At 43.5% G+C, this 24,237-nt stretch overlaps 1 protein-coding gene across 5 annotated transcripts in view; it reads right to left on the minus strand.

Moving 5' to 3' along the window:
• Ift172 (intraflagellar transport 172) overlaps nt 1-24,237 on the minus strand; it is a 41,305-nt gene that overhangs the window by 13,291 nt on the left and 3,777 nt on the right. For 3 of the 5 annotated variants that reach the window (XM_008835072.2, XM_008835069.3, XM_029564486.1), the window contains exons 2-24: nt 23,529-23,672; nt 23,211-23,323; nt 22,528-22,567; nt 22,174-22,239; nt 21,876-21,955; nt 21,658-21,745; nt 20,384-20,598; nt 19,309-19,432; nt 18,812-18,907; nt 17,615-17,776; nt 17,091-17,144; nt 16,618-16,721; nt 16,361-16,446; nt 11,337-11,449; nt 10,384-10,551; nt 8,844-8,980; nt 8,497-8,604; nt 2,932-3,016; nt 2,574-2,666; nt 1,052-1,129; nt 595-843; nt 339-417; nt 6-126 (exon numbers count right to left, since the gene is read on the minus strand). In XM_008835072.2, coding sequence (XP_008833294.1) covers nt 6-126; nt 339-417; nt 595-843; nt 1,052-1,129; nt 2,574-2,666; nt 2,932-3,016; nt 8,497-8,604; nt 8,844-8,980; nt 10,384-10,551; nt 11,337-11,449; nt 16,361-16,446; nt 16,618-16,721; nt 17,091-17,144; nt 17,615-17,776; nt 18,812-18,907; nt 19,309-19,432; nt 20,384-20,598; nt 21,658-21,745; nt 21,876-21,955; nt 22,174-22,239; nt 22,528-22,567; nt 23,211-23,323; nt 23,529-23,672 — 2,603 coding nt within the window. The remainder of the gene's footprint in view (nt 1-5; nt 127-338; nt 418-594; nt 844-1,051; nt 1,130-2,573; nt 2,667-2,931; nt 3,017-8,496; nt 8,605-8,843; nt 8,981-10,383; nt 10,552-11,336; nt 11,450-16,360; nt 16,447-16,617; nt 16,722-17,090; nt 17,145-17,614; nt 17,777-18,811; nt 18,908-19,308; nt 19,433-20,383; nt 20,599-21,657; nt 21,746-21,875; nt 21,956-22,173; nt 22,240-22,527; nt 22,568-23,210; nt 23,324-23,528; nt 23,673-24,237) is intronic. The other 2 variants (XM_029564484.1, XM_029564485.1) reach the window with 2 other exon arrangements.

A 24,237-nucleotide genomic window follows, 5' to 3' on the forward strand; every position in this document is an offset into this window, starting at 1 on the left:
CATACCTGGCTTCAATATAGTGATTGATGGCTGCATCCAGCTGCTTCTGCTGTACCAAGTGGTCTCCCCAAGCCTCCTCTAGTCTCATTACCTCTACTGGGAAGGCCAATCGAGCCAGCTCAACCGCTACCAGGGACAGAGAAGGTACTTGGCTCAGAGTTCCAGGATGGGACTCAGGACAACAGGACAAGGAAATAAAGCATGGAGAATGTTTGGGAAGCAGAGGAACGCAGGAGAACTGAGCACAGTTGACTTGAGTGGATGCCTTCAAAGAGGTGCTGGGGTACTGGATGGACAAGAATGTACTACAGCAAAAGTGGCTCATGAGCAGCTAGTACCTTTCATGAATGCATTGCCTTTACAATAGCACTCAAGGGCCCGCTGTGAATTTCGAATCTTCTCAAAGAGATCACCTGCCTGTTAACACATATCATGTAATTACAGTGAATGAAACCCATATAACACAATCAAGAATCAGCTTCAAAAAGAAGGAATACTAGCAGTCAGGGAGGGCTATATACCCTAGGTCTCCTCTGGGTGGGAGAGTGGTTCTGAGTCCTAGAGATAAGAACTAGGAAAAGGAAGTCAGCGTACCCTTTCATAGAGTTCCCCCTTGATGAGGGCTGTGGTGATATGCTCTACCAGCTCTGTGTTGGCCAGCAGTTCCTCTCGGGACAGCACCAGCCGTGCAGCTTTGGCAGGGAGCCCAGCTTTGAGGTACAGGCTGATGGCTGCTAGGCTATCCCCTTGGCTCTCTTGTAGTTCTCCTGCTCGTTCCTCTTGCTGTGTGTCCATTAGCCACTGGTAGTAATCTTGGCGTAGCTTCTCCAGGGCTGGGTGTCCCTGGACATGCACAGAGGAGGGTAGGAATCCCATTCTTCCCTGTTCTGCTTTCCATGCCTCTCCTGTCCCTCTTTAACTGTAAGGTACCCTCCCAGGACACCAGAGTGCTAACTCCTCACTGTATCAATCAGCTCCAACCCAATTTCAGAGCCTATGGATTCCTCAAATAGGTTTCTGAAATTGGTGAAACCAAATTCTGAACCAATACCTTGGCCTCAGCCACAGCGATACACTCATCCCAGCGGTGTAGCTCCTGGTACATGTCCATGGCCTCCTCAACAGCATTCTAGAGGAGCCAGGCAAAAGAAAGAGGACACCGGGAAGAAAGAGGGTGGAGAGAATATCGGTAAGCCCTGCTTATCACCCTCCACCCCCATTGGGGACTGAATGGAGAGGACTTGCACATGTTAAGCATATGCTCAACTCCTGGCTCAAGAGATAGATTTACTGTGAACTAAAAGAAGCTTAAGTTTCTGGGACCTTTATATACACAGGTATTTTCAAGGCAGTTTTTCTTTTTTCTTTTCTTTTTTTGTCTTTTTGAGACAGGGTCTCCCTGTAGTCCCAGCTGACCTGAACTCACTATGTAGACCAGGCGGGCCTTGAACTCACAAAGATCTGCCTGCTTCTGCCTCCCAAGTGCTGGGACTAAAGGCGTGCGTGACCATGCCCGGCCCATTTTTTTATTTATTATTTAATTTTATTTTATTATTTTATTTTTTATTTTATGTGTATGAGTGTTTTGCCTGCATGTATTTAAGTGCACCCGTGTCGTACCCATGCCCGAAGAGGTCGGAAGAGGGCATAAGATCCCCTGGAACTGGAGTTATGAACAGTTGTTAGCTGCCATGTGGATGCTAGGCATCTAACCCAGGCCCTCTGCAAGAGTAGTCAGTGCTCTTAAGAGCTGAGCCATCTCTCTAGTCCCAGGTTTTCTTTTTTTTTTTTAAAAAAAATTATCAATTTATTTTGATTTTATGTGTATGAGTGTTATGCCTACATGTATGTAAGTGCACCCATATCATGTAGTGCCCATGGAGGTCAGAAGACGGCATCAGATTCCCTGTAACTAGAGTTAGGGATGGTTGTTAGCTGCCATGTGGGTGCTGGGATTTGAACCCAGGTCCTCTGCAAGAGCAGGCAGTGCTCTTAACTGCTGAGCCATCTCTCTAGCCCCAAGGCAGATTTCTTAGAGTACTCAGACTGTGTAAGTTTAGGGCCCCACAAAACCTGAATCTGCCCCTGTAAACAAGAATTGCAAAGACATGGGCTAGTGAGATGGCTCAGAGGTTAAGAGCACTGCTGCTCTTCCAGAGGACCTGAGTTCAGTTCCCAGCACCCACCAGGCAGTATACAAGCCTGTAACTCCAGCTTGAGGGGATCCAATGCCCTCTTCTGACCTCTGGTCACCTGTACACATGTGACATTCACTCACACAGATACACAGACACAGATAAAAAATGAGAATAAACCTTAATTTTTTTTTTTCAAAGACAGGTTCTAGAGTGGATGGGAGATAGATTATTCTAAAAGGAAGAAATTGAAGACCAAAGGAAGATGTTTGCCTAAAGACAATACAGAGGAGGAAATTAAAGGAGGACTGAAATTAACTCTATAAACCTTTCTAAAAGTTCTCTCCAAACTCTTGTGAGACCTAATAACCAGTGGTCTTTCTTTCTTTTTCCCCCCAGCAAGGGCCTCTTCCATCCTGTCCCTCTTTCCTCCCTTACCTGTTCCAAGAAGATCATTTCAGCCAGCTTGTAGTTCTTCTCCAGCATGGCTAGACGTGCCCGGACCTGATAGAAGTCTGTCCCTTCTCCTCCCTAGTGGGGAAAAGGGGGTTTGGTTATTCACCGTGGATTAAAACAGGAAGGCCAGGACACGTAGACCAACAGACTTGAGAAGCTAAAAATCTTTAAAGGATTTAGAGGCCTGAGGTTTCATAGGCAATTCTAAGGTGTTCCAATGTTAGAGTAGAGGGCTCATCAGGGTAGAAACTAGGGAGGCTGGAAAACTAGTAATCACAGAACTAAAACTAACAGAAATCTCAGCTTCAGAGACTGGGTAAGTCAAGAGGGTAATACTTGCATATTCCCTGGATACTTGATCTGCAATCTCATTGGTCTCATGCAAGAATCGAGCTTTTGCCACATGACCCAAAGCAGAAAAGCACCTATAGTATGGAGGCAAAGAGACCAATGGTTACCTTACTACAGGACCATCATTAAATCATTGGTTCAACAAACACAGTAAGCATCTAGTATGTGCCAGGCACTATTCTTGGTACTTGAAGTCCAAAGGGGAATAGGGAAAATGATAGCCTGGCTCTCAGGGATTTCCATTCTAATGCAGATAATAAACCACAGTGATAATGTATCAGTAACTGAGGGGATCACTGAAATTGAACTGGGACTTGACTATAAAAAAAGCCAGTTACTAGCCATGTAAGATGTGCCCACTGATACAATAGTGGCAAGTCTGTTATGGGGGCAACCAAGCACTTTCTGATTGGATTTGAGGTCTGTTCCACAGAAGGAAATTCACATCTGGTGCTGTAAATCTGGTAAAAAGTCTGTGGCTAGAGAAGTTATAGGTCCTAGTGGGAAAGCTATTACTTTTTAAAATGGACCTGATGTGTTCATCAAATTGCCTTCTAAATAATGTTTATGCCCACAGATCAGTGCTGCTGTCAGTTTTGGTCAGTGAAACTTCTTATTACAGTGGGCAATGGTAACTGCAGAGACTCATAACTGGTCAAAGTGGTAAGAGTGACTGCTGAATGCTCAGCCATAAATGGGACATCTGTATCACCACTTCCAAGGTTCAGGAAATATCTTAGTAAGTGGAAAGAATATAAGAGCTGGAGAAAAGGGTTGTATTGCAGAGTGCTGCCTTTCAGGCATGACATGGCTGAGGCACTTGAACTCATAGCAGCTGTGATTATCTGCACAAGACAGGCACAAGATGGAATTCATCGATATTCTGTTGTAGGGAGGGAGGGTCTCAAGAGGCCCTACCTCTCCCTGAGGATTTATAGACAGTTAATGGTTGATGGGGGATGGAGAGATATTTTATTCAGTGGTGTAGACACCAGTAAGTTGCCTTTGGTCCTGTAAATAAGTCCTTATTCATGCTCCTGTAAGTAACCCTTATAAAACTCATTAGGTCATTTAAAAAAAAAAAAAAGACATGAAAGAAGGGGGACTAGCTGGGAAGAGGGAAGGAGAGGAGAATGTGAGTGAATATGACCAAAATGCATTATATACCTGCATGAAATATCATAAGGAAACCCAATATTATGTATAATTAATATATGATAATTAGAAACATTTTTTAAAAAAGAGTTGTGGCAAGATGGGTGAAGTCATTTCAGACAACGAAAATGCCTATGCAAAGCTCACAGCAAGGTTGAATGGGGCATGCTCAGAGCCAAAGCATATAACGTGGCTAGAAAACGCTGGGCAAGTAGGTGACTGGAATGAGACAGCAGCATAGGCCAGATATTGCAAGGCCTCAGGCTGTTACAAGGAGTCTTTTTTTTCAGATTCATTTTATTTGTATTTGTGTGTGTGTGTGTGTGTGTGTGTGTGTGTGTGTCTGTGTCTGTGTGTGTGTATGCCATGTGTATGTGGGTGCTTGAGGAGGCAAGAAGACAGTGGATCTGGAGTTACAGGCTGCCTGATGTGGGTGTTGGGAACTTATGGGTCCCTTGGAAGGGCAGCAAGTGCTTTTAACCGTTGAGCCAACTCTCTAGCTCCTGGAGTGTGGTTTATACTACATATAAAACTATTTGTAGGTTCTAAACAAAAAAATACAACCGAACTGATTTTTGAGACAAGTTCTCACATAGCTCAGGCTGGACTTGAACTCACTACACAGTGGATGATGATAACTTTGAACTTCTAATCCTCCTCCCAAATGCTAAAATTACAAGCACGTACCACCATATCTGGTTATGTGGTAATGGGACTCGAACATCGAGCTTCGTACATGCTAGCAAGCATTCTACTGAGTTACATCCCAAGCCCTCTAATTCATATGGTTTTGAATTATTTATTTTTATTTTTTTGGTCTTTTTGAGACAGGGTCTCTCTGTGGCCCCAGCTGGCCTGGAACTCACTGTGTAGACCCGCTGGCCTTGAACTTACAGAGATCTGCCAGCCTCTGTCTCCCGAGTGATGGGATTAAAGGCATGAGCCACCATACCCGGCTCATATAGTTTAAAAAAAAAAAATTTTTTTTTGTCTTTTTGAGACAGGGTCTCCCTGTAGCCCCAGCTGTCCTGGAACTCACTATGTAGACCAGGCTGGCCTCGAACTCACAAAGATCCACCTGCTTCTGCCTCCCAAGTGCTGGGATTAAAGGCATGTGCCACCATGCCCAGGGGGAGTTTTAAACTATTATCATTATTTGTGTGTGTGTGTGTGTGTGTGTGTGTGTGTGTGTGTGTGTGCCTGTGCCTGTGCCACAGTGTGCATGTGGAGGTCAGAAAACAACTCTCAGGAGTAGATTCTTTCCCCATTGTGGGTTTCAGGGATTGAACTAGGGTTGACAGGTTTGTGCGGCAAGTGCTTTTACTTGCTGAACCATCCTGCTGGTGCTCTAATTGATGTTTTTATTATTATTTTTTTAAATTTTATGTGTATGAGTGTATTGCCTGCATGTATGTGAGTGCACTCGTCTTGTGCAATGCTGTGGAGGTCAGAAAAGGGTGTTGGATTCCCCTGGAACTGGAGTTAAGGATGGTTTACAGCCACCATGTGGGCACTGGGAATTGAACCCAGGTCCTCTGCAAGAGCAGTCAGTGCTCTTAACCGCTGAGCTATCTCTCCAGCCCCTCTTTGTTGTTTTTAAAAAATTACCTCACCTCTGTAGAATGAATGCATTTTGAAATACAAGGTGAGGATCAGTGAAACTAGCTAAGAGGCTCTGCACTACTGCAGGTAGGAAATGGTGGTGGTCTGCACTAGTGGGAAGACACTATGGATAGACCAGTTATCAGACTTGGAATATATGGTAAGAACTGAGTCCTGGGCTGTGGATTAGCACAGCAGGTACAGCGCTTGTCTAGAATACACTAAGCCCTGGGTTTTGTCTCTAGCACTGCATAAACAGGGTGTGATTGTGCACATTTATAATCTCAGCCAGAATTCTGGAGGAGGATATGAAATTCCAGGTCATCCTTAGCTACAAAGTGAGTTTGAATCCAGCCTGGGCTACATGAGACCCTGTCTCTAAAAAATTTTTTTTAATTAAGGAGCTAGAAAAATGACTCAGTGGTTAACAGCTCTTGCAGAGGAGCCAGGTTTGGTTCCCAGTACCCACATGGTGGCTAACAACTGTCTGTAACTCCAGTTCCAGGAGATCTGACACTCACTTGTGATTTCCGTGGGTACTGTACAACATGGGTACACTTACAAACATGTAGGCAATACCCTCGTACACATAAAATATTAAAAAATAAATTTTAAAAATTAAAAATTTTGTTTTGGTCTTTTTGAGACAGGATCTCACTGTAGCCCCAGCTGGCCTGGAACTTACTATGTAGAACAGGCTGACCTTGAATTCACAGAGCTCCCCCTGCCTCTGTCTCCCAAATGCTGGGACTAAAGGCGTGTGCCACTACATCTGGCAAAAATTAAAATTTTTAATAAAAGACTGAGTCCTTAGAACTTGCTGATAATCTGCATGAAAGTAGAGAGAACATATGCACAAAGGGCTCAAGGATGCTTCCCAGTAGTAGCTGATAATTATTGAGCACTTACAATAGCATAAGTCTTTTGCACAAATTCTCTTACTTGTTCTTCATGCCCCTATGTGGTAAATATTATTACTATCCCCACTTTATATGGAGAAAAATCAAAGCTCAAGCTTAGAATGGGTGAATAAACATCCTCAAATTATACAAGTTGGTAAGTGGAACCAAGATTTGAATTCAAGGTATATGGAGCCCCAAATCTGTCCATTAACTCCACCTCTGTGCCACGCCCAGAATAGACACTCAAGGGCTAGGGATGTGGCTCAGTGGTGAAGTGCTTGCTTACCAAGCATACAGCCCTGGGCTTGATCTTTAGCATCTTAAAAGAGAAAAGCAAACAAATAATAACAATACAAATAAGAACCTTTTAAAAGGGAACCTTTCAAAGAAGGGGAAAAAAAATATTAAAAGACATATGGGGAGAGGCTGTGGCTGGAGAGATGGCTTAGCAGTTAAGAACACTTGCTGCTCTTGCAGAAGACCTGGTTTGGTTCCCAGCACCTACATGGTAGCTGACAACTAGCTGTATGTAACTCCAGTTCCAGGGGACCTGAAGCCCTCTTCTAGCCTCCAAAGGCATTACATGACACAGATGTACTTTCATTCAAGCAAAAACACTCATACACATAAAATAATACATAAATTTTTTTTTGGTCTTTTTTTGTTTTTTTGAGACAGGTTTCTGTGTAACCTCAACTGACTTGGAACTCACTATGTAGACCATGCTGGCCTTGATCTCACAGAGATCTACCTGCCTCTGCCTCCAAGTTCTGGGACTAAAGGGGTGTGCCCTCCCCCCTTTAGTCCCTTGAGTCAGGTGTGGTAGCCCACAACTTTAAGCCTAGCACTGGGTGATAGTGGTAGGGCAGATGCAGGTGTATTTCTGTGTGTTAAAGGCCAGCTTCAGTGAGTTCCAGGCCAGCAAGGGCTACATAGTAAGACCCTGCCTCAAAAAACAAAAACAAAACAAAAAGGGCTAGAGAGATGGCTCAGTGGTTAAGAGCACTAGCTGCTCTTTCAGAGGACCTGAGTTCCATTCCCAACATCCACAGAGCAGCTAACAAACATCTGTAACTACAGTTCCAGAGGAATCCAATACTCTCTTATGATCTCCTTGGGCATGTACTACATGGGTGCACTTGTATACATGCAGGAAATATACTCAAATACATTAAAAAAAAAAACCAAAACAAAACTGCTGGCATGGTGATGCACACATTTAATCCCAGCACTTGGGAGGCAGAGGCAGGTGGATCTCTGTGAGTTCAAGGCCAGCTTGGTCTACATAGTGAGTTCTAGGACAGCTGGGCCTACAGGGAGACCGTCCTAAAAAAAGACCAAAAAAAACAAAAAAAACAAAAAACCTAAACCCAAAACACACCAAAGCATATCTGGAGTTAGGTTGGGGCTAGGGAGATGGCTCACTGGTTAAGCATGTATACTGCTCTTGCAGAGGACCCTAGTTTGGTTCCTAGCATCTTCTACCTCCAGGGGGTCTGATGCCCTCTTCTGACCTTGGCATTCACCTTCATTAACATGCACATACCCTCATCACCCCCATTCATAATTTTAAAAGAAAATAAAGTTTTCTTCTTTTTTGGGGGTAATTTTCAGATAGAGTCTCCTTGTAGCTCCAGCTGGATGGAACTCACTGTATAGACCAAGCTAGCCTTGAACTCACAGAGGTCTGCCTGCCTCTGTCTCCCACATGCTGGGATTAAAGGCGTGCACCACCACTCATGGCACAAAAGAAAGTAAAATCTTTGCCTGCTCACAGGCTAGAAGTAACACAAAGGAGAGCCCTCCACAGGGCAGGTGAGCCACCCACAGGTAAGCCACTCATGGAGCCAGGCCTCCTAGCTGCCTGGCACCTCAGTTCTACACAGCTGCCTTACCTCTCAGCAATGTGGAGCTGCCTTGCTTCTAGTGCCAGTTTGCTCAAGGTTTTCCACATTGCCTCCGTTTCTGGGGTCATTTCCAGGGTCTCTAAGAAAGCTGTTGCCCTGGAGAGGGAGGGAAGCAAAGCATAGGAATGAGGCAGGTTCTGGAAGAAACAGAAACAGAAATACTGGTGCTAAGGTAGGGGGAGAAAAGGAAGAGGGCCAGAAAGAAGGGACAGAAAATGATTTACTGTTTTTGTCTAGGCTCTTCCTGGATCACAGGGCCCTGATTAGATATGGCCAGTTTAACAGGTCTCTGCAGGTATCCCTCACCACCACAATGGTTATCAGCAGCATCTCACCGGGTGTAGTTGCCGTCATCAATGGCTGTTCCAAATTCGATAAGGCCCTCATCCAGGGTGTAGGCAACAGTAGCCACACCTTCCATCACCATCACCTCAGTCTTTCCACCGCCCCTCTCCAGACCTACAACATCACCCTGTAAAAGATCATGCCCCGACCCCACCCAAACTCCAGGTTAGTGTGTCCACTGACTCAACTGCACAACAGAGACCCACCCTCACCTAACATGGTTTTCACTCTGAGGGAATTACAGTAGCCTTGTTTTCCTATCATTTTAATTTCTCTCAAGCAGATAAAAATGTCTGTTCTGTGGCAATATCCTTGGATTAAAGCTGACAAATGCCAGCACCAATACCTGGAGGTACACTAATAAAATGTAGCATTCAATTCTTCCACAGCGCTACAGACTAGGCAGAGTGTGAATGTGTGTGTGTGTGTGTATGTGTGTGTGTGTGCACGTGCACGTGGTATACATGTGGGGGCCAGAGAACAACCTCGGGGATCACACCTCAGGTGCTGTACATCTTTTCTGAGACAGGATCTCTGCCTGTCTCATCTCCCCAGTGCTGGGATTATAAGCATGTGACACCACACCCCACTTTTTAAAAAAAGTATGGGTTCGCCAGGGCGTGGTGATATACACCTTTGATCCCAGCACTTGGGAGGCAGAGGCAGGTGGATTTCTATTGAGTTCAAGTCCAGCTTGGTCTACATAGTGAGTTGCAGGCTCGATGGGGCTGCAGAACACTCTATCTCAAAAAGACCAAAAAAAAATATTTTTTTTTATGAGTTCTTGGGATCAAACTCAAGTTCCTGTGCTTATAAAGCAAGTAATTTGCTAACTGAACCAACTTTTCAGCTCTTGGACTATTCTTTTTATTTTTTATTTATTTTTTTGACTATTCTTTTTTAAAAAAATACTATTTTATTTTCTTTTAACATCTATTTATTTATTGTGTATGTATGCATGTGAGAGTGTAAGCATGTGTGTGAAAACGTGTATGTGAGCCATGTGTGGAGGTCAGAGGACAACCTGAGGGAGTTGCTTCTTTCCTTCTATCAGGTGGGCCCTAAGTACCTGTTTAACTTGGAAGGGTAACTCTGTTAACAGATTTTAGATGATCACTGGTGTATGTGTGTGATGTTGTGATGAGATAGTGGAGAGCGCTTTATTTGCAATCTGAGAAAGGAGGAGTTGTGAAGGGCCTGTAAGAATGAACCAGCACAAACAAGATGGCATGGAACCATCCTTGACAAGGGTCTACCTTCCAGCCTAGAAAGAGTTCCACATTATGACTCAACATTAAGTCCCAGGGCCACTGGAATGTAAACCCATTTCCAAGAATCTAATAGAACATCAGCAAGCTGAGCAAGGATGACTCTGGAGGCCAAGCCACTGTGGGGAAGGGGTCAAAGCTTCCCTTGCCAACTTCATCACAGCAATCAAGGGTGGTGGGCAGGGAAAACCAAGCAGCCTTCCGCCTTCTCAGGGCTCTAATTAGACTGACACCATGTCTGAGGTCCCTGGTATCAACATACCCTGAGAGAGGACATGGTGACCCTCTCAGGTGCCTCAATATTGTACCACACACATAAGCTGTTTCGGTTCTGGGCTACCAGCACATCACTCCCAGGAACCCACTGCACGTAGGAACAAAAGTTGAGGATCATTGTTTTAGAGCAGCTTTCAATATCATACAGATGCAACTGAAGAAAGAAGAAGCAGACAACACAATTAGAAGGGATCTTGGGATATCTTCTGAATTTGACCATTTCCCTAGTGGTAAATGACCCACTGGTCAAGTTACATGATGAATTTGCCACCCTGAAGTTTATGTCATGTTGGTATATCCTAACACTGGCCAAATATGAGATGACTAAACAGAGATCAGCATCTAAGGACATGCAGTCAGGTAAAGGTCAGACTTACATTTTTATAGTAACTCTGAGCCAGAGTTACAAGCTTGGGTTAACAAGTAGGGCCCCCAGACAAATCAGATGATCTGATGTACAGTAGAGCTTTCTCTGACATAAGCAATCATCAGATTGTCTCTGTGACACCAAGGTTAAAGTCTTTGGTGAAATCATATTGAACTGAGCATCCCTAAGGGCTAGGAGCGACTGCTCAAGCTCTATGCCTTCAGGTAAGTGTGGCTGGACCACACTGGAATAGCAAGCCTGGGCAAAAGTCAGCTAGACACAAGGGGGAAGCAGCTTCATGAGGACACAGCCTTGTGAACAGTAAGAGAGAAAACACCTCTCAAACTTCCTTCTGGACTTTGTTGCCACCATGATACAATCTCTTCAAGGGTACATTGGACAGGTTGTGGTATAAGATACACAGACTATGATTCTTCTGTCCTTTCTGCTATGTTAATGGCATATAGAACCAAGAAATCACTTCCCACCTTGCCTTCACTATCCCTGCTAAGAGCTTTTCTCACATCTTCTATGGACCAGCCAAAGCCAAAGGCCCTAGTAGCCCTTCTTACATGAAGTTTCCGGTCCCTGAAGAGAAGCTTGTGCCCAGTCTCGTTAAGTTCCAGCCAATCCACACGGCTCTCATGACTTATAGTACCAATGTTATAGCCACCAATCAGATCCACTGTGAAGAAGAAAGGCAAGAAATAAGTAATTTCAGTCATGTATGGGGCTAGAGGTAGTCTGGAGAATTCGGGTCTTATAATGATATATTGGGCTTTGAGACTATTTTATCTGTCCAGAGTATTACTAGGGACTGCAAATGACCAATACTGCACAATTTTGCTAGGATGCTTAAGAAACCTGGTCTTGCCACATGGTGGCAATTGTAATTCCAGTACTTGTCTAGAACTGTAGATGGTTTTAACTTTGTAGTTAACCTATAGCGAAATGGTGGCACATGGCCATACTCCCAGCACTCAGAAAGTTGAAGTTGAAAGATTGGGAGTTTGAGGCCAGCCTGGTCTACACAGCCCAGCCTCAGCTACCTAGCATAGACCTATCTTAAAAATACAGAAATGGTGATTTATCTCTGGGAATCAAGATTAGGCTTGGATAAGGACTACTGAGCAAGAAGCTTTAATCATTAAATCACTCAGCAATTCATCTGGAAGGCAGCACTGAGCACAGTAAGGATGGGTGTGTTTCTGAGAACCACTGAGAGAAAGCTGATGAATGAAATGACCTTGGTGATGATCATACTGGCTCCAAGGAATTACCTGAGCAATGAAGTGCATATGGTAAGAGAGCACACAGACAAAACCGGATAAAGAATCCTCTCAGTAAAGTTAGGCTCAGTGGAGCTCAACAGCTCACACCAATAGTCCTTGGACTACTGGGGACAAAGGCTGAGGGCAGGAAGATCACCAATTTGAGGACAGCCAGTGCACAGGATGACTATTTTAGTGTCATCTTAAACTTGGAGACAATGTAAGAATTGATTATAGTGGGCATGGTGACTCATATCTGTTATTTCAGTACTCAAGAGTTGGAGGCAGGCAGAGCAGGACTCCAAAGCCAGTCTGGGCTACTTGGAGCCCTGCCTCAAAAACTAGAAAAACAACAGCAGCAAAACTCCCATAAGGGGTAGAGAGCTGGCTCAGCAGTTAAGAGCACTGGCTGTTCTTGCAGATGACTTGGGTTTGGTTCCCAGCACTCACATGGTAGCCAACAACCATCTGTAACTCCAGTTCCAAGAGCTCTGACGTCCTCTTCTGACTTCGAGCATTGTACAACACAGGTGCACTTACATACATGCAGGCAATACACTCATACACACATTAAAAGAAGAAATCAAACCACAACAGAAAAAAACAGATCAAGCCATGCTAGAGCTATAAGGACCATCCCTGTGAACCCTGAAATTATATACAAAACTTGATGTATAACATAAAGTTTTTTTTTCCTGTGAAAATGTCTATGATTTTCATTAGATATTCAGAGGGACTGCTGACTTAGAAAATTTAAGAAAAGAATTCTGTCACTTTGGATCTTTAGAGTAAATGGACTTGTCTGAAGTCCCATAGTTCATCACTGCTACTACAATCTTAGGCCTCTTAGCTTACATTATCATGTCCACTGCAGATACTTGCATTTCTGAGCTCAGATGTGATATATAATATTCATGAAATAAGAAACTATTTTAAGAAGAGGCCCATCTGTATATGAAAACTTGGTTTATGATAGGTATGGATGGTATAATGAATTAGTAAAGAATGGGATTTCAGTAAATGGTTAAGCAGATGGAAAAAATAAAGTTAAATCTGTGCCCACATTACACATAAAAACAAATTGTAGGTGGAAAGCAAAATTTAAAAATGTTAAAATATAGGACAGAATAGGGAAAGTTCTTAAATGAGACCTCGAAAATGACAAATTATATTATTTGGGTAGTACAGGGATTAAACCCAGGGCCTCACTATGATAGGCAAGGCTCTACTACTGAGCTTACAGACCAAATTATGATTATTTTTTTATTTATTTATGTTTACATAAGAGCATTGTAAATGCACCTGTGTCATGCAATGCCCTTGGAGGCTAGAAGAGGGCATTGGATCCCCTGAAACTGGAGTTAGGGACAGTTATTAGCTGCCATGTGGGTGCTAGGAACTGAACCCAGGTCCTCTGCAAGAACAGCCAGTGCTCTTAACTGCTTAGCTATTTCTCCAGCCCCCCAAGTTATTATCTTTTAATAAATTTTTAAAATTATATTCTTTATTTTGTGTGTATGTGTGCATGCATCTATGTGTATGGGCACATTTAGAGGTCATAGGACAACTTACAAGGATTTTTAAGATGCTGAGCCATCTTGCTGGCCCCTAAACTATTTTTTATTTATCTTAATTTTATTTATTTATTTATTTATTTATTTATTTATTTATTTTTGTTCTTTTTGAGCCAAGGTCTCCCTGTAGCCCCAGCTGTCCTGGAACTCACTATGTAGACCAGGCTGGCCTTGAACTCACAGGGATCTGCCTGCTTCTGCCTCCTGAGTGCTGGGATTAAAGGTATGCGCCATGCCCGGCAATTTTATTATTTTTATTTTATGTGTATGAGTGTACTGCCTGCATGTGTGTAAGTGCACCCATGTTGTGCAATGCCTGAGGAGATCAAAAGAAGGCATCAGATCCCCTGGAACTGGAGTTAGGGATGGTTACCGGCCAATATGTAGGTACTGGGAATCGAACCCCAGTCCTTTACAAGAGCAGCCAGTGCTCTTAACTGTGAGCCATCTCTCCAGCTCCCTTAAACTATTTTTTAAAGGTGCATGCTGCAGAGCCTGATGACCTGAGTTTAAGCCCTAGGATAAACATGGTGGATGGAAAGAACTGACTCCCTCAGGTTGTCCTCTGAATGCCACACTCATGCCATGTCAGGCATGTGTACTCCCATCCCCAATAGATAAATGAATGTAATACAATTTTTAAATATGTCTGAGGGGCTGGAGAAATGGCTCAGTGGTTAGGAGCACTGATTGTTCTTGCAGAGGACCTGGGTTTCATTCCCAGCACCCACATGGCAGCTAACAACCGTCCGTAGATCCAGTTCCAGGGGATCTGACACCCTCTTCTGACCTCTGAGCACTGCATGACATGGGTGCACCTACCTACATGCAGGCAATGTACTCATACACATAAAATTTTTAAAAAAAATTTTTAATGTCTGAATATTAAAGACACCCAAAGGAGAGAAAAGGCAAGCAGGGGTTGGGGAGGTGGGAACGGTGGAGGGGCAGGGGGTGTGGAGGTGGGGCTTGGGAGGATAGGGGGAAAGAGGGTGGGTGGGTGGTGGTGGTGGTGTGTGCTTCCCAGCACCCACATGGTGACAACTGTCTTTAACTACAGGTCTAGGGGATCCAATTCCCTCTTCTGTCCTCCACAGGCATTGTACATCTCAGGTGTACTTACAAATATGCAGGCAAAACACTCATACACATAAAATAAAAATAAACAAAATATTTAAAACAATGGATAAGGGAAACTGGCAATTCACAGAAGAAGAAATCCAAGTGGTCAATAAATAAATATAATTTCACACACACCAGTAAGCCAAATTATAAAGTCAGGAAATTTCAAGTCTTGCTGAGGATGTGGAACAACGGGAACTCTAACTGCAGGAGCTATGGAAACTGATACAAACCTCTGTGGAGAGCAATTGGAAAATACTTAGTGAAATTGAAGATACATCTTCTCTGTGATTCAGTAATTTCACTCTAAGTATAGAGCTCAGAGAACCAAATAATTGTGATGACAAAATAATGAACACAATGCCGGGCGTGGTGGCACACACCTTTAATCCCAGCACTCAGGAGGCAGAGGCAGGCAGACCTTTGTGAGTTCGAGGCCAGCCTGGTCTACATAGTGAGTTCCAGGACAGCTGGGGCTACAGGGAGACCCTGTCTCATAAAGACCAAAAAAAAAAAACTTTAAAAGCCCATTAATAAAGGAGACAAGACACCCAATGTAAAAATGACAAAACATGACTTGTCAGAAGCAGGAATGGATGAACAAGTATTAACAATAATGCCATTACTATGAACAAACAGCATTTATTAAGTGCTTAGTATGTGACAAGCACTAGTGTATGTGCCAAGCACTACTCTACGTGCTTTCGCCTAAGGTGGGTCCTATCTTTGTCCCCACTGTGTGGGTGAGGGAACCGAGAAAGGCTACGTAACTTTGGCAAGCTCACAGAGGAAGGAGGTACAGATCTGGCATGGTGACTCCCCAGTCCTATTCTTGCATTTATGTTGTTATGTGTGCTATTCTCTATGCTTTTTAGAGAGTACTGTGTTATTCTCTGTACTTTCCACCATGCTTGAAATACTTCGCAATCGAAAATTAATGATAAAATTAAGATTTATAAATGAAAATACCTGTGAAGTGCAAATCAAGTTTTCTAATGTTACTAATTACTAACAGCAAAGGATTTTTAAAAATGTGGTTCATTTCAGTTCTAAAGAGTGTATGATTTAGGGGCTGGATAAATGGCTCAGCAGTTAAGAGCACTGACTGCTCTTGCAGAGGACCCGGGTTCGATTCCCAGCACCCACATGGTGGCTACGAACCATCCTTAACTCCAATTCCAGGGAAATCTGAAGCCCTCTTTTGATCTCTGCGGCACTGCACAATATGGGTGCGCTCACATACATGTAGGCAATACATTCATACACATAAAATAAAAATAATAAATAAAAAAAAATTTTTTAAGTCTATGATTTAATAAAATCTAACAGGAAAATTCATAAATTTGATGACAGTTTTTTACTGCTCACAAGTTGCCAGTCCTAAGATATATAGCATATAATGATAATTATATAGACAGGCCTATGTAATGGGCCTGTGTATCTGTGTATCCATAGCTAGACCCTTGGGTATAGGCACACCTATATGGACTTAAACATTTCATAACCTCACTGTAAAAGTTTTATTTATCTGGTACCTTTCGGATTCCTGGATTCTTCACTGAATACAAATCTGTGCTATAGAAATGAAATACAAGAGTCTGTTCTGGTATTAAAATAAGAGAGTCTTACCTATAGCAATAGTCTTAATATCAACCAGATAAGCCAATTTCTTATTATCTTCCATTCCTCGCTGGCACCTCTCATTAATACGGACACTGAAACAGGAAGGATGAAGTAAGAAAAAATAGGCTTATCCTGGGGTTTTATTGAGAGTTCTGAAGTACCATATGGGATGAAGTTTTTTAATGTATGTGGGGGAAGAGAATTTAGAAGTCCAAAAGAAATACTTTTGAATTTCAAGGATTCAGAGAACCTTGTGAAGTTACCTGATGAGGTGAGGGTTCATGAATTCAGTACGTACAGAACCCAAGGTATCATTATTGCCATATTCCACCAAGGTCAGCTCCCCAGCATTGAAGATCATGCATACCTAGAAGAGGGTAGGAAAGTCTCTTGGAGAAAAACAGCAGAGGGATGTGCTGAACTTCAAGGTGACTTCCACTTTGCTCCTTATTCTGTTTCCTGACTGTTTTATATCCCCTCCCCCTTTTTTGGAGGCAGGGTCTCAATATGTAGCCTTGACTGGCCTGGAGCTATGTAGACCAGGCTAGACTTGAACACTCAGAGATCCACCTGTCTCTGCCTCCCAAGTACTGGGATTAAAGGCGTGTGCCACCAAGTCTGACTGATCCTCCTCTTTTTTTGTCTTAGGTCTCCATCCCTTGCTACTAGGCTCTCCTGGCACAGAAGCTTGAAAGGGGCTCATCAAGATGGCGATAGGGAATCAAGTGCTACTCACATTCTCATTTTCAAAGAAATATTTTTCATTGCCACCAGATCCCTGCCAGGCTATCTGTAAACAAGGGAGAAAACATCAGAAACAATGTGGATAATTATTCAGGACAGGCTGGGAGAATATCAAATAGGAGGCAGAGATCAAGGTCAGGGGGGCTTTGGCATTGCAAAAAAGAGAAGCTGTGTCAGAATTTTGCCTTGATCCCTACATTTCTGATAGTATATAAAAATAGTCCAACTATGGAAATTCATACTGCAGGATTCTAAACACCTTGAAACCAGATCAATAACACAAGAAAGGTACAGCTTTCTGTGGGGATCTTTTTTATTTTGTTTTGCAGGGTCTCCCTAGTCTAGTCGGCCTGGAAGTCACTATATGGACCAGGCTGGCCTTGATCTCACAGAGATCTGCCTGCGTCTGAGGGCTGGTGCACCACCATGCCTGGCATAACTGTGGGGATCTTACCCACCATCAGAAGTAGCAAGCCAAGATGTCCTATTATCCACCATTCCATTCTTGGTTCCTACCTCACTAAGGCGGTTGGTGTTTAAGTCTCCCAGTAGCAGCGTGTCTGATGTGTGAGCCACCAAGTAACGTTCCTTCCCCAGGATCTTCACCTCTTCCACCTCATAGCCATAGTGTGACTTGAGCACTACCCGGGTCCCAGATGAGAGGTTCTTCACAATCACCTTGGTAAGGGACAAATTTGAGCCCTTCATGCTTCCCCAGCACAAAAGAGTGCTGAAAGTGCCATGCTCTTGGCCTACCTCCATAGTGCTGAACACAGCTTACACCTTGTTTCCTCACTTGGCTTAGGGTACTGTTGATAATGGCAATACCTTACATTTTTACAGGCCTTTTTACTATTTAGGGACTACATTCATATATTATCTCGTTTGCTGCTCATAATACATTCTATTCTGGAAGTTCTAATGAGTAAAACCAGACATTCACTATATTCTCATAGCTCTTAGAACAAAACTCTATACCAAGTGAGGCAGGATATTGTATTATAATTAATGTTCTGTGTTTTCAAAACAGGGTCTCCTTATGTAGCCTAAGTTGACCTCTAACTGGCCACCCACCCTGTCTCAGTCTCTTGAGGATTCTCATTCATTCTCATAGCGCCCCCCTCCCCCGCCCAGCACTGTGCCAATGAGCTAATTCCAAACCCCTGCTAGCCTGTTATTTTGTGTCCTTTGTTATGCTGATCTCTTTAGGGACAATGTCTTATAGATAATTTCCTTTGTATTCTCAATGCCTGATAGTGGGAACAACAGCAGAGCAGGAATAAATGTTTCTGGAGAAAATAAAAGGATGAGGGAACATAAATAATAAATGGAAGGGAAGAAGGACAAAGGTGAGAAAAAGTGGGCTCTTTAGGCAATAGAGTCCTGAAACAATATGGTTTGCTTGTAACCCTCTTTATGAACTCCTATAGTAGACGGTAGATGAGGAGGAACGCTTTGCACCAAGAAGATAAAAGTGCCAATCTCTGCATCTCTTAAACATGATGGTTAAACTTTTCTTACAATAGGCTGGAAGAGCTAAACAGCAGGAAAGGTGTTATTAAGTTGCCTTGACACATTCTGTTCCCCAGAACAGCTCTGCTAGAGGGATGAAGGTTAAATTTGACACTGCGGCTGTGGCCAGTAGGTAGGGAAATGTTACAAGGATGAATGAGGCACCAGAGATTTCATTGAGACAAGCCATCAGCTGCTCACCTGGCTAGGTCCCACATACGTCAGCTCAAATTTGTTCTTGTAAATACTCCTTCGGAGGCAACAGTCAAACTGTTCCACCCCACCACAGAGCGTGCCCTAGAGAGAAGGGACAGCATGAAAGGTGACACAAAGTATACCGGCACAGGGAGCATATCTAGATATACTCTCAAAACCTCAAAACCTTGGTGTTAGAATCTAGAGAAGAGTGGCCTGTTTGGGCCATATCAGAAGACAAGAGTAGCTATCCTAGGACTTAAGGGCATCACATGTGGAAGGATTAATGAGAGAGAGATCAGCCCAGCCTGTACAATTCTGTCTCTTGGGGTCTCCAATAAAGTGAAGCTTCCTTGTTTTGGCTTTAACACCAGATTTTGAGGTTAAAGTCAAAGGGATATTAGAACTTCACTAGTGCCACAGTACAGTCCCTTGGCATAGGAGGGATTTTATGCTAGTTTGGAGATAATCACCAGTACAGAAAGGGGTCACTAATAACATACTGCACAGAGTCGTGAGCCATCCCGCTTCCAAGCCAAGGCAGTGACAGTATATAAGTTGGCAATCTCCTTGGGCTTGGCCTCTTCCCAGATGCTTCTTCGAGGACTCCAGTTGAACACCCGAAGTCTGGAATAAGGTATGTGGCTTTGAGAAGAGATGGAAGCTAAGCAAAAGAGTGAAAAGAAGCTAGTAACTAGAGGCAATTAGCCTCTCTATATCAGAAAAGAAAGTAAATACAAAAGAACAGACAAGTTAAGCAGACTATCAGGACAACAAAAATGTTCAAAGGAAGTTGGGAAAATTAAGGCGAAATGAAATGCAATAGGATGCTAGATGCCAGGTGTGGTGGTACACACCTGTAATCCCAACACTTGGGAGGTGGAGACAGGGAGATCATTGCACGTTTGAGAACAGCCTGGTCTATATAGAGAGTTCCAGGCTAGTCAGGACTACAGAATGAGACCTTGTCTCAAAATGCAAGAACAACAAAAGGATGGAAGTAGAAAAAGCAACAGATGAGGGCAAATGAGAAAATCCAACTATTAGCAGTACCAAAATATGGAAAAAGGAAGGAGAAATGGTACGAGTAAAGAAGAAAGGAGACAAAAGGTTGAAAGGGACACAAAAGCAGGACTGACAAAGAAGGGAGGGGACCCAGACCCTGGCTGCTTATCTGCTGCATCATTCTTCATCAGTTCACCAAACACTGACTATATATTATGTACCAGATGTCAACCTAGGCACTAGAGATAAAAAGACGACTAGTCAGTCCCCTTCTCAAGGATACCTAAGATAGGTGTATTCAAGTAATACCTATGATACAGTGTGATTCAGGTCAAGCCACTGGTCTGAGAGAGGCAATGGGAACACAGACTGTGAAGATGAATTCTGTTGTGGAATCCCAGGGCGAGACAGATGAGAGGACAGTATATTTTGAAGTTGCCAACATGCCAGTGGATGGCAATTTCAATAGGCACTGATTTTGTCCAGGCTCCCACTCTGATTCAGAACAACCTGGCTAACACAGAAGGTTCACAGAGAAAGGAGACAGAAGATGCAACTGGACCAGGGACTCACCTGTCATAACTTCCCAGCACAACAGACTGGCCCCCAGGACTTGCTGCAGCTGTTGTGAACTCTCGCTCCTGAGGGTCACGGCTGTAATCAAAAGTCTGCAGCACATGGCCTTCCTTTCCATAGGCCACAATCCTCCGATCACATCCAGCAGCCACTATGCTGTTGGTGGCCCAAGCCAAGGCATAGGGTGGACATGGATGGTTAACCAACTTCCCCTAAGATAGAAGGTTTCAATTTTACTTTGAGGATGCCACCCTAGAAATTCCTCAATCCCAACAGCTGACCCATACACTTTGACCATCTTGCCTTGTAGGAAAAAAAAAAATCTTCCAACCTTTTCCCATTCCAACACACCTTAATCTTGAAGAATTCACAAATTATCTTTCTGTCTCATGAACACACACACACACACACACAAACATACACACATTAACCTTGTACACTAGAGAAATTGCAAAATAGTGGTGTGTTAGAAGTCTTTGATATGTACCTAGTAAAGCCACCCAAAGGGAGCTATCACATTAACCAACACTGTCTAGGCTCAAGAAAGCAAATGGCTTCTTTTACAAGGAGGGCTAAATTTAAATTTAATTATTATGCAGGTAATTTGAAATATAAATGATTCAAATAATACTGAACTGTATAGTATAAAACATGAGTTTTCTTTTATGTCTATCTTTTCCCAAGAAAACAGTTAACTCTTTTCTTTAAAAACAAATTGTGTGTGTGTGTGTGTGTGTGTGTGTGTGTGTTGGGGTGGGTGCATGTATAGAGGACAGAGGACATATCATTTCTCTTCTTATACCACAGGGGTCCCATCAGGCTTAATGGCAGGCACCTTTACCCACTGAGCAATCTTACAGGCCTGTTAACTCTTTTTTCTTTTTTTTCTATGTATTTTCATGTGTGTGTGTGTGTGTGTGTGTGTGTGTGTGTGTGTGTGTGTGTGTGTGTGTGTGTATTACATAAGTATGTACATTTATGTATAAATGTGTGCATATATGTATATATTTACATAAATGGGAATAATTTTCCCTTTTCATCTCTTTACTTTCCTCTGGCTCAAGGTTCCTTCCACCTTCATCAGTCCTTCCTATAAATAGCAAGCTCGGCTTCCTAAACATAAATCTCTGTGGCAGCACACACATCTCTCTAGATCTCACTCCTTCAGCCTCCTTCCCCAGTATCTCAACCTTAGTGCCTAGATGCCTAACTTCTCTAGAAGAGTTCTTGGAAGTTCCTTCGTCTCCTCCCCGAGAATACTTTATTCATACCTGCGATTCTCCAGAGCCTTCATCATCAAAGAAATACCTAACGATGGTGCCATCTGCATGACCTGAGAGAATCCCTTTCCCAGAACAACTGAAAAAGGGGGAAAGGAGGAAAACAGAGGAAGACATTATTTCTCCTCTCTGAGAAAGTCCCCTTCTCTGTCGCATGTAGCTTTTCACTGACATTTCTGAGCTCTTACGATTTATTCTTTGTTACTCACTTGGTTGTCAGTGCCACCACATAGGAGTCTGTCCCATAGATGGTAGACGATTTATTAGTTTTAGTGTTTGCTAAGCGAACCTGAAAATGAAGAACAGATACAAGTCTGGCTAGACTACTTTTGATTTCACCCAGGCCCTGAGGGAAAAAAGGAGAAAAAAAAACCCAATTGCACAAAATCGGGCCTCATTCTTCCTCACTACACACCTGACTCCAAGGGAGAGGATAAATCATAGACTCCCTCTCTATCACTCTTCCCAACTATTACCTTCCCTGTGTGTCTCCCTTCCCTCCTGTACCTTGCCTTCAGCCAGTCCAAAGACAATGATATACTCTGCAGGCCACTGCAGACAAGTGACGGCACTCTGTACGAAAGAAATGATGAAAAGGTAACTGCCTGCGGGGTCAGTACATTGATAACAGCCTGGACACCCACCACGTGCCCCCTCCCTAGTCTTCTGTAGAGGAACAATGCAAGGTAGGACACAGCTAGGCTCCTTAGTAGATGGCAATGGGTGGCCAGGCAGTCATCCTTGCAGCAGGTCAAGTCAGATTCAGATGTGAGAAAATGCAATTTCCAGTTATATTTGTAAGCAGATATACTGATACATGCTTGCTCATCTTAAGCTCCCAGTGAATCCTCTGAACTTTACCGTCTGGATGAACTTGTTACAGATGACCTTCTTGTCACCCCTGTCAAAGAGAAAAAGAATATTTTAAAATATTTTATTTATTATTTTTATGTGTATGAGTGTTATGCCTGCATGTAGGTAAGTGCACCCGTGTGGTGCAACGCTCTCGGAAGACAGAAGAGGCTGTTGAATCCCGTGGGACTGGAGCTACGGACAGTTGTTAGCTGCCATGTGGGTGCTGGGATTTGAACCTGGGTCTTCTGCAAGAACAATCAGTGTTCTTAACCACTGAGCCATCTCTCCAGACCCGAGAAGAATATTTTAAAACACTTCCCCAAATAAATTTCAAATAATGATGTTGAGGAAAGGGGGGTAAGACCAGGAGCCTTCCCTGGCCCACTAGTGTTTCCTAGGGGCCCTGAAAGGAGACATGAGAAGGAGCCTGAGAAGCTCTAGACTTCTAGCAAAGATGCAGCATCATACTGGGTGGGTCTCAGGACCTTTTGCTGGCCTTGCACTGAGTCCTCCAGGGAGGGGATGGCAGAACATGTGGGACAGGCAAAGGCATAAAAGCAACAGGACCAGACTCTAGAAAGTCTGTCTGCCCTGGCACCTGCGTCCTTCTTATTCCTACCCCAGGGAGGCACTTCTCATGCCTACCTCTTCTTTTGTGGGCCATCCCATCCCCCAGTCTCTATCCTCACCAATCTTCTCCAATCTTGTAGACATAGATGATGTTGTCAGTCTGTCCTATGGCAATTTTAGTGGAATCAGGAGAGAAAGCCATGCCCTTTACCATATAGCTCTTCCTGCCATACTAGGAGTGAAAACCAAAAGAAATAACGAGTATTAATGAAAGAGAAAAGAGGTAAAGATACACTACTCATGCTCTAACAGGTCCACGAGATTTATACTGAGAAAAGAAGGGGTAGGCCATTTCACATGCACGTGGCTAGAAGGTGACAAACTTTTCCAGGCTTGTAAGGCCCTATGAATAGGTTAGGGCACACAGTACTCTTTACCTTCATGTCAGCTGGTTTGGTGGAGAACTTGTCTCTTCTTTCCCCATGTTCGTCATACAGCAATACCACTCGGTCCACTGTACAGACAGCAAATTTAGCATTGTTCTGGGACCAGGCCATACAGGTGACCTTTGCAGCTCCATCCTGCAGAGGTGAAGGGATAATGCATGCAGGTGCTGGTCTGCAATGGTTGAAGCATTTCTAGTCCCATTAGTCCTAGCGTGGCTCTGGTTCACATTTTTCTTGCCATGTTTTTAAAATTTTTTAAAAATATTTTATTTATTATTTTACATATATGAGTGTATTGCCTGCGTGTATGTGAATGCACCCATGTCATGCAATGCTGCAGAGGTCAGAAGAGGGCTTCGGATTCCCCTGGAACTGGAGCCAAGGATGGTCCGTAGCTGCCATGTGGGTACTGGGAATCGAATCCGGGTCCTCTGCGAGAGCAGTCAGTGCTCTTAACCACTGAGCCATCTCTCCAGCCCCTTGTCATGGTTTTGCTTTTAAAACAAAACAACAAAAAAATGCCCGTGTCCTATCCTAGTCTCCAAGACCATGAGATCCTGGATTGTAGGAATGATGTTCCCTACCTCTCTCCCTCCCTCCCTTTCTGAGACAGGGTCTCATATAGCCCATGCTGGCCTTGAACTCACTTTATAGTAATGGATAATCTTGAAATTCCTATCTCTACCTCACAAGCACTTGG

This window comes from Nannospalax galili, unplaced genomic scaffold (assembly GCF_000622305.1).
Source record: "Nannospalax galili isolate Female #2095 unplaced genomic scaffold, S.galili_v1.0 scaffold517, whole genome shotgun sequence".
NCBI lineage: Eukaryota > Metazoa > Chordata > Mammalia > Rodentia > Spalacidae > Nannospalax > Nannospalax galili.